The following is a 17861-nucleotide window of genomic DNA, read 5'->3' as shown; positions in this document are numbered from 1 at the left end:
GTGGAGGAGGGGAAGAATTAACTGGTAAGGGAACCTTTCATGCATGACAACCTCCCAATCCTTCCACAAGGTTGGACAACATGTTTGTACATGTCACAGGTACTTACAGGTGGCAACAGCTCAAGCATTCTCATACAAAACAAACTCTTCTCATGTCATTTCACCAAGGCAGAGCACTTGAGAAAACAGGGTAAATGGCTATAATGATAATTGTAGGCTTCTACTCTACCACTGTTGTTTGAATGTGTGCAGAACTGAAAAAAATGAAAAAACCTGTTTCGTTTGGGATTGATAAATAAAAAAATCCAAATAAATCTAGCAGAACCTGTAGGTGAGGAGAATTAATCGATTGGATGTTGTAAATAGTTGTACAAAGGAAAGACATGAGCGCTATCCGTGGAAGGGTTAAACTCAAATGGGTCATATGCAAGAGAATTACTGGCTTATTTTCTGCAAAGTTTCAAAACAGCTCTTTAACTGTATTTCCTAGTAGGTGAGTGGCAGACTGAATTAGATGGTTGAGCTTATTAAGTACAAGAACATTTCTTGTAAATGTCTTACATTAGTCTAATGGCCTCACCACATTGGGTCAGAACGTTCTCTTTTAGGCTCAATACAACTGTATGTGGATATAGACAGGCCTTCACTTACACTAATGGATTCTGGAGGATGAAGAACAGATGACTAATTTGCATTATGTATGTTTACACAAAGAAAGGCTTATGAGGAGACATTATGAGCCCCACCCACACACCCCGACACTGACATAACAGCAGTCAATAAGCCGCTACAGCTGCGATAATTAGTCAAGAACTTAGCCGTAGGCACACTTATTCGGATCATTATAATATTGGGTTAGGCTAAGCCCTTTCTCAGTCTTATTTTGTTTTACAGTTTGCGGTATCACAAAAGCAAAAAAGTTACAGTTCTGCTTGACATGTTTGTTTTCACTAAAAGCTCGTTTTCTCAGCTTTTTGGTCAGAAACCAACATTTTTGGTGAAACCAACCCATGTTCTACTGCTGATTACGAAAGAACAGAAAAAGGTAGAAACAAGGTGAATCCAGGTGAATGAAGAGATTGTACTCTTTTGCTAAGTATGATACTTATTTTGTCATAGAACACTAAGTTCTGTGGGTCTTGAACGATCACTCAAAATGTTCTAAAAGCGGCTGCAATGTGGGGAACGCAGCTTTAAAAAACAGCTGGCAGTGAGTGAAAGACTCTAAATTGTTCACGAGTGTGAATGTGTGTGTGAATGCTTATTTGTACATGCCATGTGACTATCCGCAGATCAGTGTACCCCGCCTCTTGCCCAAAGTCAGATGGCCTAGGCAGTTGACCCGCAACCCAAATGAAGACAAGCACTCTTGTAACTGGTTAGAAGGACAATATTTGTATAAAATTCGTATGGGTCGTGTGTGTATGTTTCTGAAAGGCTGACCTAAGCAGATATATACAAGAAAAATGCAATCAGAATAATTTACATGTAATTCTGTGTTTACCTCTAATCAGGCCTTTAATTCTCATATTTAAATGCACGTTATTTTTTTGACTTGATTTCAATTGTGTTTAATGGTATTCCCTTCGCTTTCAAGAAAAAATGCATTTAAATAAGAACAACAAACGACACAGGAAGTCACCAAAATAAAACATGAAATTCCTGCTCTAAAAATCACTTGTCACCCACTTGAATGGATCCTTCAACTTTATTCAATTACGATATTCAATTACGAGGCGGGAAACGACGACATCAAATTTCTAATTGCGGCAAACGCTTCAATGGACCTCACAATCACACTGTCGAGTGAGAATACTAAACATGCGGCTATTATGTAATCGTAACTGCGACGGGGGAGGGAAAAGTGTCATTTTTCTTTGCTTTCCATTTTTATCCTAGAATCACATCAAGATAGTGACTCAGTAAAAACAAAGTGCTGTCATATCGTCAGCGCAACATCAATAATAAACCCGTCTGACTCACACCCGCGCTAACAGGCCGCAATTACTCACGTTAACGTTGATTATGCTGGATTCCGTGAAGACCCTCTTGGGCAGCTCGTAGAAGATGGGGTCCGGGTGGTAGTCGAAGTACCTCAGCTCCTTCTCCCACTTGTCCAGCTGGATGTACGTCCTGATTTGCTGACCCAGCGAGTCGTTGACCGGCGGCGAGCGAAAGTGGATGACGGTGTCGTTCTTCTCGTGGGCGACCTGGCACCCGAGTGGGATAAGTGGACAATAACATAGGTTAGGATAACATAAAAGGCATTAAAAGGATATGAGCCAGTATATTACGTATCATTAAACAGACGGGCTTTCATTCATACTGTAAAGGCTTAGAGTGAGTGTTTGAAGTGAGGTAAGCACATACCGACTTTTAACATCTGAACTGATACTGAATACATACTGTTCATTTTCCATAAACACAGAGTATGTTCTGGGGCAATTTTGACCCACTCTTAAGAATATCCTCATAATAACTGTGTATCAAATTATGGACTACTTTTCTAAATATATTAATATCCTGTCAGACAATGAATACATGGATGATTAATCCTTAAAAAGGGGAAAGTGTATTTTTACTTGCTAAATTGCAAGTACAATGGTGCATGCGATAGTTTAATTCGTTCCGTGACCACGCTCGTTACTCAATACACTCGTATCTCAAATCATCTTTCGACATTGGACTAAATGGAAATGTCTTTAATCCGTTCCACCATGTTCAAAAAAACAATAAAACATTTATAAAGTGTTTTTAATAAGGAAAATTGCACTCTATAGTATTGTACTTTTGTCATGGGCGTGTGTTAGGGTTGTTGTCTTCCCCCTGTCTCGTACACACCTGCTCCTGAGAGCATCCTCCCCACCTGTGCCTCGTTTACCGTAATTACCCCATGCATCTAACCTCGTGTCTCATTCTTTCTGGTCGCCAGTTCGTTGTACTTGTCACATTCCAGCATACTGTCCCATAAAAACATACACACATGGATGGCATGTATAGCTTTACATTGCAAGAGTCCCACCACCTTCCTTGATTAAACACAGCGACAAATTTAAAATCCATTCCAGCAGACACAGGTCAAATTTGACCCAGAACAGCCTCAGTGCACATAAACTTTGTAGGACCTGTACAAAAGAATTAAATTCGTAAATATTTTCATTCATGTGCATTTTGGGTCACTTTTGAAAGAGTCATCAAATTACAGGACAATGACATTTAGGGTATTTTTATTGCTGCCAAATCTCAAAACGGGTCAAATTTGACCTGAACAGTATGTAAGGGTTAAAATATGAGAGACCCCACACATGACGGGGGGGGGGGGGGATGTTGAATTAAAAATCGCCCTCGCATATTCTTAATTGCTCTTATCGTGTGTGGTCTACTAAAGACCAATATTTCCACAGACAATCCTATTGTCCTGGATCGGAAAAACTCCAGATATGCCAGATATTGGAACAAGTTGAACATCCACTATCGGTGGCCTTGACTGTTTTCTGAGTAGCGAGGAATGGCAATAGACAAGTAGGTACGTTCCACAAAAATATCTGCATAAACGGACTGATGAGGTGCTATTTTTTGTCACTGTGTGTTGGTACCCGTCAATGTGCTTCCTGCAGCAACATAGCGAGTTCAACTAGTCACAGTGGCGGCAAACATTCACACCACCCCCGTCACCGCCTTCATTGCCATCTGTTATGAAGAGGGTGCAATGCATTGACATCTTCTCCGACCCTTGATAAATTCCCCTGGACCAAAACATTAGGTACACAATCTAGGGAGAGCCTACAAAACAAACAAATCTACCTATAATAATGCTCAGTTTTGATTGACACTTTCAGAGAGGTATTGATTTAACATATACAACATGTTTACTATTGTGATTGTAGTTTGCAGTGGTGCAATGAGGGACCCTTATCACACACAAACACAAATTGTCAAGCTCTGACCTTTTGGAGCAGAGTAATTGAGACTTTCATGTCATAAAGCCAGTCATTAAACTTAATCAAACTTCACTGCCATACCCAGCGATACCCTGAACAGACTTCAGTCTGTCCAGAACTCAGCTGCCAAAGTTCTCCCCCACACCAAGCCCGGGCAGCACATCACCCCCTTGCTTATCCGCCTTCATTGCCCCCTGTGAAATTTCAGATCTCCTACAAACTCCTACCCCTCACCTACAAATCCCTCCACTCCCAGGCCACCCAGTATCTATGGGACCTCCTCCACCATTATACTCCCTCTCCCTGCGGTCAAAACACATGTAGACTGGTTGGGCGAACTCCCATGCACCATCAGGGACCATGCCGAGGGTGAAGAGCTGGTGCACTGTTCCACGGCCAGGAAGAAAACCACACTGGTGCTCCTGAAGCTGAGATTCAACTTCCCGACAGACCCTCCTCTCCAGCACCCCTGAATAGACCTTACCAGGGAGGCTGAAGAGTGTGATCCCCCTGTAGTTGGAACAGACCCTCCGGTCCCCACTTCTTAAAAAGGGGGACCACCACCCCAGTCTGCCAATCCAGAGGCAGTGTCCCCGATGTCCACGTGACAGCCCCACAACATCCAGAGCCTTTAGGAACTCCGGGCGAATCTCATCCACCCTCGGGGCCTTGCCACCGAGGAGTTTTTTTAACTACCTCGGTGACTTCAACCCCAGCGATAGGAGAGCCCGCCTCAGAGACCCCAGGCTCTGCTTCCTCGTGAGAAGGCGTGTCGGTGGAATTGAGGAGGTCTTCGAAGTATTCTCCCAACCAACTCACGACGTCCCGAGTCGAGGTCAGCAGCGCCCCATCCCCACTATACACAGTGATGATGGTGCACTGCTTCCCCCTCTTGAGACGCTGGATGGTGCACCAGAATTTCCTCGAAGCCGTCCGGAAGTCTTTCTCCATGGCCTCACCGAACCTTTGCTTCAGCAACCACTAAAGCTGCATTCCACTTGGCCAGCCGGTACCTATCAGCTGCCTCAGGAGTCAGAAAGCCCGATAGGACTCCTTCTTGAGCGTGATGGCATCCCTCACCATTGGTGTCTACCAACGGATTCGGGGATTGCTGCCAAGACAGGCACCGACCACCTTACAGCCACAGCTTCGGTCAGCCGCCTCAGCAATGGAGGCACGGAACATGGTCCACTCGGATTCAATGTCCCCCGCCTCCCCCGGAACATGAGCAAAGTTCTGTCAGAGGTGGGAGTTGAAATTCCTTCTGACGGGGGATTCCGCCAGACGTTCCAAGGAAACCCTCACAATACCGTTGGACGGGCATCTTCCCCTACCATCGGAGCCAACTCACCACCAGGTGCTGATCAGTTGACAGCTCCGCCCCTCTCTTCACCCGAGTGTCCAAGACATGCGGCCGCAATTCCGATGACACGACCACAAAGTCGATGATCGAACTGCGACCTAGGGTGTCCTGGTGCCAAGTGCACGTGTGGACACCCTTATGCTTGAACATGGTGTTCGTTATGGACAATCCGTGATGAGCACAGAACTCCAATAACAGAACACCGCTCTGGACTCCAAAGAGGGTGGGTACTCTGAACTGCTGTTTGGTGCATAGGCACAAACAAAAGTCCACTGGGGTGAACCTCAACGTACAGGCGCCGAGCCAGGGGGCAATAAGTATACCCACACCTGCTCAACGCCTCTCACCGTGGGAAACTCCAGAGTGCAAGAGAGTCCAACCCCTCTAAAGAGGACTGGTACCAGAGCCCAAGCTGTGTGTGGAGGCGAGCCCGACTATATCTAGTCGGAACTTCTCGACCTCACACACCAGCTTGGGCTCCTTCCCTGCCAGAGAGGTGACGTTCCATGTCCCTAGAGCCAGCTTCTGTAGCCGGAGATCGGATTGCCAAGGTCCCTGCCTTCAGCCACCGCCCAGCTCACACTGCACCCGACCCCTATGGCCCCCCCCACAGGTGGTGAGCCCATGGGAAGGGGGACCCACGTTACCCTTTCGGGCTGTGCCCGGCCGGGCCCCATGGGTGCAGGCCCGGCCACCAGCCGTTCGCCTTCGAGCCCCACCTCCATCTATCTATCTTGGGCTAATTCTTTTTCATCACAAAAACCTGGCATTTGATCAGGGGTGTGTAGACTTTTTATATGCACTGTAGCTCTCCAACTACCACCATAATCAATACAGTAGGCCTAAGTGTTAACCCGGAAGTTTTATTCCTAACGAATGTATTTATTATTGTAAGCCACTGAAACATTATGCACAATTTGAACATTAATACTGAGCTAAATATAGTAAAATAAAAGAGCTGTACTTAAATGATTCAACTAAAATGTAGTGCTATAAAAGCTAAATAAAAATTGTACCTAAAAAAAAATATTTAAAAAAACTGAACTGTACTTAGGCATGGCTTTTTGCTTCTTGTTACTTTTTTGTGAGTCTACTAATGATAGACCTTACTATCAAATTTCATGCTCCAAAGGGAAAGTGGCTTAAGGGGCTGCTTTATTTAGTATGGGAAAGCTCTCAAAATGGTGATTTGGATGACCAAAAAAAAAAAAAAAATAAATTCAAATAAAAAAAAAAAAAACATCACTGCAAGAGGCTGAGCAACAATGCACTGGGCATGTTTATAACAGCAAAAATATTGAGTGTAAATATTTAGGTGGAGTTCAATGACTTAAAGCACAACAAGCTTAAGAAGGTGACCAGCCGAGGCCTTTGAGATAACACGCATCTCAGCCACTCTTCTATTGCCGGCCTTGGCAACACAAGAGTAGACCGCTAGCGCTGAGCGATAAAGAACGACACAGCCACATAATCTCCCCCAAACCTTAATACCAGCATTAAATTGAGCCCTGTAAAGGAAATGATCAACATTTTTCTGCTGCTTAGCACTGGCTGCTAACACCGGAGGACAGCCGAGCCGCTTTTAAGTTCACCCCAGCAGAGTCAATCCCGCTTTCTTAAACTGGAGGGCCGCATTTTATTTTTCCGCTATCTGCAATCTTACAGGTTTTTAGGATTTATGGACTGGGAAGTAAAATGAGGTAATACTGGCTTAAGTAATCTCCCGGGATCTGCGTAGGCTGGCACGTAGGGTGGGGAGCGAGGGGAAGTGCGTCGGCGTGCTACATTTGCGAAAGAAGTGCTTGACGAGGTTTGACTGAATCACCAGTCTCCTCGTGGGCATGCGAGATGGATGGACAGGCAGGAACAGATTTTAAAAAAATAAAGAAAGAAAGAAAGAAAAAAAAGAATGCATTCATGAGAGAAAATGAAGTGAGGAAAGAAATGATTGCCAGAGAACAGATAGATAGGGACAATGGGGAGGATGGAGCAGATAATTATAGGGAAATGGAAGGTGTGCACACACGCGTGCGCGCGCGTGCGCACACACACACACACACACACACCTCAAATGATGTCGAGTTGTCTCCCCGGACCATCATGACGGCTCTCTGGATGATGTCGAAACCCGAGCCAGTCACCACAATGTTTCTCCCGCCGCTGTAACACAAACACGACAACAGACACACATGGACAAGCTTCCAAATTGCATTGAAGTGATGGGGCTACATCAACAAACAAAGGCGGATACATTCATTTCTATAGGAAAAACAAATGTGTTGGAATTAGATTAACTTGGATGTCAACCAGATTTGCCATAGGAACTTAACGTCCCTTCACTCACACATAGAGTTAGTAAGGTACAAGTAGTTTGAGTGTGTTTGTTCGTTGGTGAGTCTGTCAATCAGTCACTGACTCACTCAGTGCACTAACTCACAAACTAAAGACCAACTCACTAACCCACACATACATCAAGGTAACCAAATCACTCACTCAGTGAGGAGTAGTAGTAGTGAGTGAGTGAATTTCCAAGTTAGTGTCTGAGTAAAGTAGTTTGAGTTTGTTAATTAACGAGTCCGTCAATCAGTAAGTCAGTCAGTAGTTAGAAACTAGCAAGTATACAAAGTATGTATGATGGGTACAGCGTGGTGCGTAGCACTGACCAGACAAAGCTCGCTTTGGGCTGGTGGTCGAGTACATTGGGGTTTTCCAAGAACTGGAAGGCACTGGGGATGTGTGTGACGGCAATCCTCCCGTACTTCACTGTGACGGCCAGCGGGTCAGAGGGCACCTTACCAGCCCCATACTCGCCCGTTCTGCAGGTGATTTCTTCTCCAAAGTGCTCCCTGCCGACAGCGGGGGGGGGGGGGGAAAACTCAGCGGCGGCCGCTGGTGAGAGGTGACGGCAGGTCGGCGCGCGGCCCACGTGGAAACGGCCTGACAGCTTGTTAAATCTTACCTCTGCCTAAACTGTCACGGCGGACTGGTATTGTTGGAACGCTAGCGAGTCGAATGTGACACCAAAGTTAAGGTCGATTAAGAGAGAAAAAAGTTAAGCTGAGATTCAGTACAATATTCCACCTTAACAAAGATAATGCTCACTTCAGAGAGGTATTCATTATGTTTTTATTTTGTACTGTTTCAAACTAGCGGCACTTCATTAGTGAAATGTAAGGCTGCAAGCTAATTTGATGCATGCTAATAGTTGGAGAGGGGTTGCTAATTGTTTGTGCAGACCAATCCTAACCTCATATACTATAGATTCATTGTTTGTGTTTTCAGCTTTTTATGGCAAGCTACTGAGTAACTATAAAATAAGCAGCTAATTACAGGTCCTATTTTGCACTTACTGTGGATATGTATGTCCTTAATATATATAGGTAACACATTTATTTTGTCGTCATTTTTTTTAGTTTCATTCTGTCAATCTGCCTTTATAGATTTACAAGGCAGGGGGATAATTGCACTTTCATTCCAAAAAGTTCCCACTTGAGTTTGTATGGTGTGATGAGTCAGTTGACGTCCAGACAGATGTGGAAATGTAAGCAAATTTAAAATGATTTCTAAATAAGTTGTTTTATAAAAGGTACATACAGTTTATGGATCTACTGTGATCTGCAAGTTGCAACTGTAAATGAAAACACTGATTCAAAATATTGTTCAAATTGCACAAATGTTTGTTATGACATTTGCGATTGCTCATATGATTTGAAACAAGATTTGGAACAAGATAACAATTAATGAATGTAGTTGTAATTATGCGCACTAAAAAAAAAAAAGGTAAACATTTTTATTGTCGTTATTAATAGCTTATTAGCCCACTTGACCGGCCCACTTGAGATCAACTTGGGGTGAATGTGAATATAAATATATAAAGTACATATACAGATATATATTATTAACCTGTGGTGTTTGGGTGCTTGCATTTGCAGAATGGAGGATCAGTAGGTCTTTTCATGCTGTGTTAACTACATTTTGAAGAATGTCAAATTGGCATGTGCATCCTTTGATTTTTCTCTATGCGGCGCTTGGAGGAAAATGTTTGGACGCCACTGATGGAGAGTATTGATTGACTGTAAATCCTTACACAGTGCAGCCCACGTCTCTGACGGTAACCTGGATGTCATCCTTACTCCCCGTGTCCAGGAAGCGTCCACTGATTGTAATGAGGGTGCCTCCGGCTTTTGGCCCACGAATGGGCGTCACCGCCTCGGGGATGGGGTTCTGGTGACGTGAGGGAACACGTTGGGTATGAGTCGCCAGATGAAATATGAATACATGCATTACAAGTTCAATCACACGCTCGCAAGCACGCACGACTCGCAGCCCCCAAGGCAAACACTCGTTCGTGCACATGTGAACAAGATGGGCGCTTTCTCATCTCCCGTCCTCCTGTTTGCGCTCATCAGAAGTGTTTCCCACACGTAGATCGCACAGCTGCCTCAATTTGCTCAGCAAATACTTAAGGGGGAGCACTCTTCTGTGGGGAAGCTTTAGCGCCGCTGGAGATATGAGAGGCGAGTTCAAAAGAAACATCGCTTGTTCAGGTCTTCCAGAGAAACAAGGTCGAGTGTGCGGCATCTGCTAAAACACGAATGTGGCTTAAGCCAGTGATTCCCAACCAGCGCGTCATGACACACCAAGTGTGCCGTGACAGATCATAAAGGGATCTGTGGGAAGCAATCTAATTTCTCGATTTAATATGAAAATGATCAATTAAAAATACATATTTGTTCATCTATCTATGCCAGGTACGTATAATGACAGGCAAAACAATTAAATGCTCTCTACAATACAGTGGACCCCCGCTAATCATGGCGGATAGGGAGCGAGTCCTGTTACGAATAATGAACAAATTATTTGCATAATTGATTGACGTGCCCTCAAAAGGTGACTGTAATTGCATATAGATGGCACAAGGTGGTAAACACTACCTAAAACAGATCATAAAGTATCAACACTATGCATCCACAATCACACACAATCATGAACCCATCTTACACCAACGACTGTATTCAGGAGTCAAAGTTATTCTCGTAATATTCAGATACAACAAACATTTTCACAGAGAACTACAGCTTTTGGCCAAAATATTTCACATTTATTGCCGTAAAATGGTGAGTTTTACTGGCCTTAATATAATTGGCCTTACAGTATTTGCTTCACAGCCAGACTTTCCATTAGTGGAGACCTGTTTTATTTAATTTTTTTAGACCGGAAGTAAGAAATAACAGCAATCAACTGAAAGCTTTGGAGCGCCCCTAAATCTTTCCGTGCTATATGAGGCAAAGCGGAGATTTACAGTGTTTACCCTGTAGGTGAAGAACATGGAGGAGGTTCCTTTCTTTCCGCCCTTCACCTCCACGTCCACCTGGCCCGAGTACTGCTTGTCAGGGGACACGGGGCCAATCTCGCACACCACACTGGAGGAGGGGGTGGGGGATGGATGGGACATAAAACATATGAAATATACTTATTCTAGTAAAATTATGAATTTATTCTCATAATTGGGGGGGTGTTGTACCACATCTGAATGGACATGGACTTCGGAGCTGCTAGCTCACAGGTTCGAAACCCGCTGCAGACAAAAATTTTAAAATGATAACTAGCTGTTGGAGAGATGATAGTCGGGATGCCCTTGATCAAGGCACCATCCCTACCCCCGAGATCAAGTAGTCCTTTTTCAATCAGAATTTCTCCTTGCGTGCCTGCATGTGTGTATTATCTGATTCTATGTGTGGTGCACAACACAGAATATACTCTGGAGTGTCAGTTGAATTTCCTCTTGAGGGAAATTAGTAAAATGTTGCATTTTTATGTATCAAGGTGTTATAAAAATAAAGTTTTATTGGATTTGAAAATTACAACTTTTTTTTCATAAAATTATGACTTCCTTCCCCTAATATTTTAACTTTAATCTAATTAAATTAGGACTTTTTTCCCCTAATGTTTTTACTTCATTCTCATAAATGTACAACTTTTACCTCTTAAGAATACAACTTTATTCTCCTACTATTTTAACTCTTATCTCATAAAAATCTGACATCCCTCCTGATAAAAGAACTTTTTTTTCTCCTCTTAAAATTTTATTCACATAAAATTACAACTTATTTCTCTAAAAAAAAAATTCTCCTAATATTTTAACTTTAATCTCCTAAAATTATAAAAAAATATATCTCTTGATATTTACACTTTATTCTCATAAAACTACCAATTTATTCTCCAAACATTTAAACTTCAACCTTATGAAATTACAATTTTTCCCGGGAAGACTAATTTTGTGGCGGCACGGTGATGACTGGTTAGAGCGTCTGCCTCACAGTTCTGAGGACCGGGGTTCAATCCCCGGCCCCGTCTGTGTGGAGTTTGCATGTTCTCCCCGTGCCTGCGTGGGTTTTCTCCGGGCACTCCGGTTTCCTCCCACATCCCAAAAACATGCATGGTAGGTTAATTGACAACTCTAAATTGCCAGTAGGTGTGAATGTGGGTGCGAATGGTTGTTTGTTTGTATGTGCTCTGCGATTGGCTGGCAACCAGTTCAGGGTGTACCCCGCCTCCCACCAGAAGATAGCTGGGATAGGCTCGCCCCTAGTGAGGATAAGCGGTAAAGAAAATGGATGGATGGACGGACTAATCTTGTAAAATAAAAAACATTTTCTCCTAATATTGAAACTGTTCGTGTAAAATTATAACTTCATTCTTCTAATATGTTAACTTATATCTTGTAAAATTATGACTTTTTTTCTTCTAATAAAACGTTTTTCTCAATTTGATGACTTTATTCTATTTCAATTTATATCTCATAAATCTTCTCTCCTAAAATTCATAATTTTTTTCTCCTAATACACTGCGTTTCAAATGAATGGGCAAAAGATATTTAGCATTGCTTGTTGGCCCCTTTTGGGTTCCTCAAGGTGTCAAAATGACCTCTGAAAATGATGTGGACTTTCTGACTGACCACTTTCTTTCAAAAGAAGAACCGTGCTTTTATTTACAAAATCATCGACAAGCATGACAATGTGTGCAGAAACTCTCCAAAAGTCAAAAATTTAATAGATGTAAGAATTGTGAAGCTGCTATCAAATAAGGGGTCCTATGTCAAAATGTAACTTGACTTATGATGTTTTTGATTGAATTAGCTTTGGATTTGAGTAAATATGACCAAACACTGCAAATTGACAAAATTTACTATTTTCAGCTTTTTAAAACCTGTCAAATATCTCGAAATTCTGTTGTGCATAATAATGTGGAACAGTGCAACTATTTTTCTTTTTCGCAGCAAAATTACAACTAGATAGGCTCTTAGTATTCTAACTTTAATCTTGCAAAATCAAGAATGACTAATGAATTAAGCCGATAAAATGACTTTATTATTAAGATTAAACTGAAATTTTCGGAAAATGCTTGCAACGGGGGGCAGGTAAATGACTGCAAAAAGTGCCCGATTTAAGAATGGAAACGTTCCCGGTTCGCCCGTAAATACGGGGCCGCGTCTCGGCGTGCAGATGAATTTTGACCATAAAAGCATCTCCCGTCCATCCCGGCAGATGTCAACACTTGTGGCTAGCTAGCATCTGCGGGGCCATAACGCCACTGTTTTCCTTTGAACGGCCCAGTTATGTGACGCTCCAACACCCTTATGACTGAAATGCATTTACAGTTTCCCGCACCTCTGGGACACATGCAACAGCACATCTGCGGCAATTTAAAAAAGACGAACACGGCGAATGCGTGGCCATCAATCACTGGTCTGTATTTCCAAGAGCACCGTGAAAGCATATCTGCACGTTTGCAGGCGGAAAAATGGCTCGGATTCATCAGCAGTCACATTTCAAAGATTGATAGGCCCCGCATGTTTAGAAGCACACTCTGGTTGGTCATTTGATTCAGTGGATTAGCATTATCCCACACTATTGTTGCGCCTCACCGCAACCATCATTTTATTCCGCCACATTTACCTAACTGCTGTAATTACAAAGCCAGGACGTTAACCCCTCATGGCAACCCCCCCCCCCCCCCCCCAAAAAAAAAAAAAAACACCCAAAACAACAAACAAATGACTCATCAAAAGGTTGAAAATGGGTGAGATGAATTTACCTGGTGGAGACCGAGTACTTGTCCTGCTGGTGAAGGCAGGGCTCCCCGACCACCGTGATGTGTTCAATGTCTTCCTTGTGGATTCCCAGGTTGGAGCCGCGGATGGTGATGGCGATGCCGCCCAGCAGGGGGCCGAAGCGGGGGATGATCTGCATGAGGAGGACAGAAGGAAACTGATTAGAAGAACATATTACATACAAATATTTCAGCTTTAGTCACATAAAATTGCATATTACAATTTTTTCCAGTCAAAATACAACTTCAAAACTGTAAAATTCATGACTTTATCCTCCCAGTACACTGACTATTATAGTGAAATTACAACTTTTCTTGTAACATATATAATATTGTAAAATTAGGTAAAACATTTAAATGTTGATTCTCCTACTATTGTTACTTCAGTCTTGTAAAATTAGTATTGTATTTTAAATTATCTTTCTTCTCCTAATATTACAACTTTACTCTTTTCTCTCTTTTCTCATAATAATTAAACAATCATGTAAAAAATTAAACTTTTCTTTCATTAAAATTACAACTATTGACTGAATAATTGGATTTCATTACTGAACATTACTACTTTTTTTTCATGTCAACTTAATAGTAAAATTATGACTTTATATGACTAACTTTATTTTCATAAAATGTAGAGTTTCTTTTCTTAAAGTTACAATTTTATTCTCCTCGTTTTTTTTGTTATTCTTGTAAAATTATAAAAATTGTTTCCTTTTTTTTTTACATCGTTTTTCTTCTAATATTTCAAAGTTGAATTCCAGCACTGTATTTTGAGCCTCGTGTAGCAAAATAAGCTTTTTTTGCATTGGCTCTCATGAGACTGTGCAACAAATGTGTTTTGCAATTCAACATAACGCTTAATAAACATTAAGTCAGTGAGAGATGTTTTTTGCATATTAAAAATGCATGAAAAAGTAAACAGTTGTTCAAATGTAAAAGGAGCTCATCTGTTTGTTTGGCCTTCGGTGAGCCAGAAGACATTAAAACATGGAGATCTTTTCACTACTGTATGAATACAATAATTTCCATGTTAAGTTCTCGCGCAATTTTCCAACAGACATTTTTTTTCCGCCCTTTTCTCGCTAAATGATAATAATGCCGAGCCAAGAACACTTTGATCCAGTGCACTTGCGGCGTCCTCAAGGAGAACAACTTCTTTTACACAAGACAACATTTAATAAACTGCTGCAATCGATGAGCCGATCCTCAAAGTCAAAACCTTCTTACAAACCAACATTTATTCTCATAATATTACGGATTTTAACCAGTTAATTACAACTTTTACGACATAATATCACGGTGAGAGTCGTAATGCTCTCTCTGTGCAGTATATTCAAAATCGACATCAACTTCAATGGTGAGTACCTTTTTTTTAAAATGTTGTTAATATCCATGTTTAAGAGTAAAAAAAGTGTTTAAGAGTATCGGAAATGTTTAGGAGTATGGGAGAGGTTAATAAGAGTCTGGGAAAGATTATTAAGTGTGGGACGGGGAGAATCATTCAGTTTAAAAATATATATATATTAAAAAAAAACTACTGCGGTGTGGTCCGCGATAAATGACGGATCACTGTATTCATGTAATATTTGTTTTAAAGTTTATTTTAAAATTAATTCGTACTTTTTTTCTTGTACAATTACAACTTTTGTTGTTGTCATATTGTGGCTTATTATTCTTACAAAATTACAACATTTACTCTGAACATTTGGACTTTATTCTTGTAAAATAAAATAAATAAAAATACTAACAAACTACTGTCAAACTGATTTTTATCCTCAGCCTTTATTCTGAAAAAAATAAATCCTGTTAAAATTGCAACTTTTTGTTTCTGTTTGAATTTTATTCTATAGCATTTAAATTTTATTCTCTAATATTTTAACTCTAATCTAATAAATTTATTCTCATAAAATTTTGTTGTACTTTTCCCATGATATTAAGGCTTTTCAGTGTAGAATTATGGCTTTATTCCTTGTAACATGAACAAAATGATCAGCAAAAACAGACTTTCCATTACTTTTTTTCTCATGAAAACATTTTTCAAGCCAAAACAAACTGATCCAGTGCACATGCAAGTTTCAAGAAAAAAGAAACTTCCATACAAGGTTAACATTTAATACTAAACTGCTGTAATCGAAAATCCAATCTTCAAAGTCAACACCTTACCACTAATCAGACCAAATTGAAATTGAATTTTCCCTTTTTCTCTTAATAGTTCAAGTTTATTCTGATAAAATAATAAAATAAAATTCTCTTAAGATTTCATATTCTTTCCTCATAATATTTAACTGCATATTGATAAAATTACAACTTATTTTCTATATAATATGGCTTTATTCTACTCACATTTTAACTCTATGGTCATGATATTAAACATTTTTTCTCATAAAATTAAAACATTTTCCTGGAAAATTACAACTCTTTGAACACATTGATCCAGTGCACACACCAAGTCCTCAAGGAGAAACAGACTTCTCCTTTCACACAAGGACAATATTTAATAATAAACTGTTACAATCGAAAATCCAATCCTCAAGTTGACGCCTATTTACCACTAATCACACACAAACAGACAAAGTGACGAACAACTCACATCAGTGATCTGAGGGGCAGGACACTCGGCGTCGTGGGGGTCCTCGGCGTCGTGATGGTCGGGCGCGCACAGCTGCTCGTACACGCACGCGCTGTGCCTGGCGCACCAAACGCATCTGTACTTGAGGTCGGCGTTCTTACACAGACTGCAGTCCTCTCGTCCCACCGAGCAGTTGTACAGGGTGACTGTGGCATAAATAAATAAACAAACAAACAAACAAACAAACACACAGAATGTACACCAGAAAGTGAGCCACCTTAAGGCTTTACGTGAGTATCTCCATCCACACACGGCTGGTGATGTGATATTGGTGCGTACAGTATTGAAGAATTCTTACAAGTACCAATACTACACCTTTGTACAGTACCGCACCGATACGCGATACTGGTTTCGTTATCAGTGCATCCCTAATGATATGATCCTAATTAATTGAGTTCACAGGCAACAAGCCTTGAGTGAGGTCGGTGCTGTCTCTGTTAAAAAAGTGTTATTTAAAATGCGTGAACATACCGTTAAGCGTGCTGTCCATCTTCTTGCCCAGCTCCTTGTCCTTCACGTATAGAACAACATTGGTCTCCGGCGACTTGTCATAGGAAAACTATAGGGAGTTCGTGGGAAGAGACATGAATTATTAATGTGGTATCCAGTGATTAATGGCACTTAAGCCCTTCAGCTGCAACTGCATGGTGGTCCAACCGCTGTTCCCGTAGAGAGAGTGAGGGGAAAAAAAAACAATCATACAGAGTGTAACATATTTTTCTGCTGAAGACATGACGTTGGAGAGGAACATAGCTGGGGGGTAAAAAAACAAAAAAAGCTGCGCGAGTTTCAATGTTCAGTCATAACGGCACCAGCAGGATCGATAAGATCATTTAACTTTGCATCGAAAAACTGTGTGTGACATTAGCTGTGTAACTATGGAAAATGGAAAACAGTTCATTATACAATCCATTTTCTTTTAGCTCTCAAGTGGCACAATTAGCATATGAGTCTTGTGAAAAGAGAGAAAAAAACAACAGAATCAATCCACCATAAATCAACTACACTACGCAGACAATTAAATATGGTCTAAATGTGCGACATTGGAGGTGTGTTGTGTTCATCATTAATAAGCAAAATAATTGCAGATGGCAGAGTAATGTAGGATTCACTCTCATTTAAATAAATGAGGCGGAAGAGTCAGCCCAGGCCAACTAAACCCCATGAAACATTTAATATTTGTATTATTTATTATTGTTTACCTCCATGTTGTAGCGGCCCAGTGTTGGTGCTTGTGGAGGTATTCATTAGTATATACTTATATATAGTATAGTATTACACTACTACACTAGTATAAATAAAGAAATGTATTTATTTAGATTGCACTACTGTAAATTTACACTGCAATTCTCGATATACTGTAAATAATCCCATTTGCCCTACTATATACACGTATATTGTACAATCAATCTCTTTTTCTTCTAATAATCGTACTGCACATTGTATAGTACACTATACATACTGTATAGGTAGCATCCTATATTACTCAATGACAGTCAAAGCCTGTTCATATCTATAGAAACAGATGCGTTGACATAGTTATACATCTCATGTCTTACACATTGTATACACTCTGCATGGTACTGTATTTGATTGCTGCTTATGCACTTCTGTTTAGTTGCAATCTGTACTCCATTGCCTAATATAATCTAGTATTTACATGCAATTTGGCAGTTAGTGCATGCAGGATGTTTAATGTGTTCCGTCTGTGTAAGCACAATCATATCGGGAATGTGTCACTTGAAGTGAGCTACTGAGAACTACAGCAGGCTAACTCCATTTTTGTACTTGGTGCAACAGTGGTCTAAGTCCAAACATC

At 41.0% G+C, this 17861-nt stretch overlaps 1 protein-coding gene across 3 annotated transcripts in view; it reads right to left on the bottom strand.

Annotated features, from left to right (window-relative positions):
- plxnb2b (plexin b2b) overlaps positions 1-17861 on the bottom strand; it is a 218619-nt gene that overhangs the window by 31321 nt on the left and 169437 nt on the right. For all 3 annotated transcript variants that reach the window (XM_061773678.1, XM_061773676.1, XM_061773677.1), the window contains 8 exons: positions 16514-16601; positions 16004-16188; positions 13402-13550; positions 10616-10727; positions 9392-9528; positions 7968-8150; positions 7371-7464; positions 2013-2210 (listed from right to left, as the gene is read on the bottom strand). In XM_061773678.1, the coding sequence (XP_061629662.1) occupies positions 2013-2210; positions 7371-7464; positions 7968-8150; positions 9392-9528; positions 10616-10727; positions 13402-13550; positions 16004-16188; positions 16514-16601 (1146 nt within the window). The remainder of the gene's footprint in view (positions 1-2012; positions 2211-7370; positions 7465-7967; positions 8151-9391; positions 9529-10615; positions 10728-13401; positions 13551-16003; positions 16189-16513; positions 16602-17861) is intronic.

Source organism: Phyllopteryx taeniolatus, chromosome 5 (assembly GCF_024500385.1).
Source record: "Phyllopteryx taeniolatus isolate TA_2022b chromosome 5, UOR_Ptae_1.2, whole genome shotgun sequence".
Taxonomy (NCBI): domain Eukaryota; kingdom Metazoa; phylum Chordata; class Actinopteri; order Syngnathiformes; family Syngnathidae; genus Phyllopteryx; species Phyllopteryx taeniolatus.
Note: the sequence above shows the minus strand (reverse complement) of the source record. Positions and strands in the feature narration are given on the sequence as shown.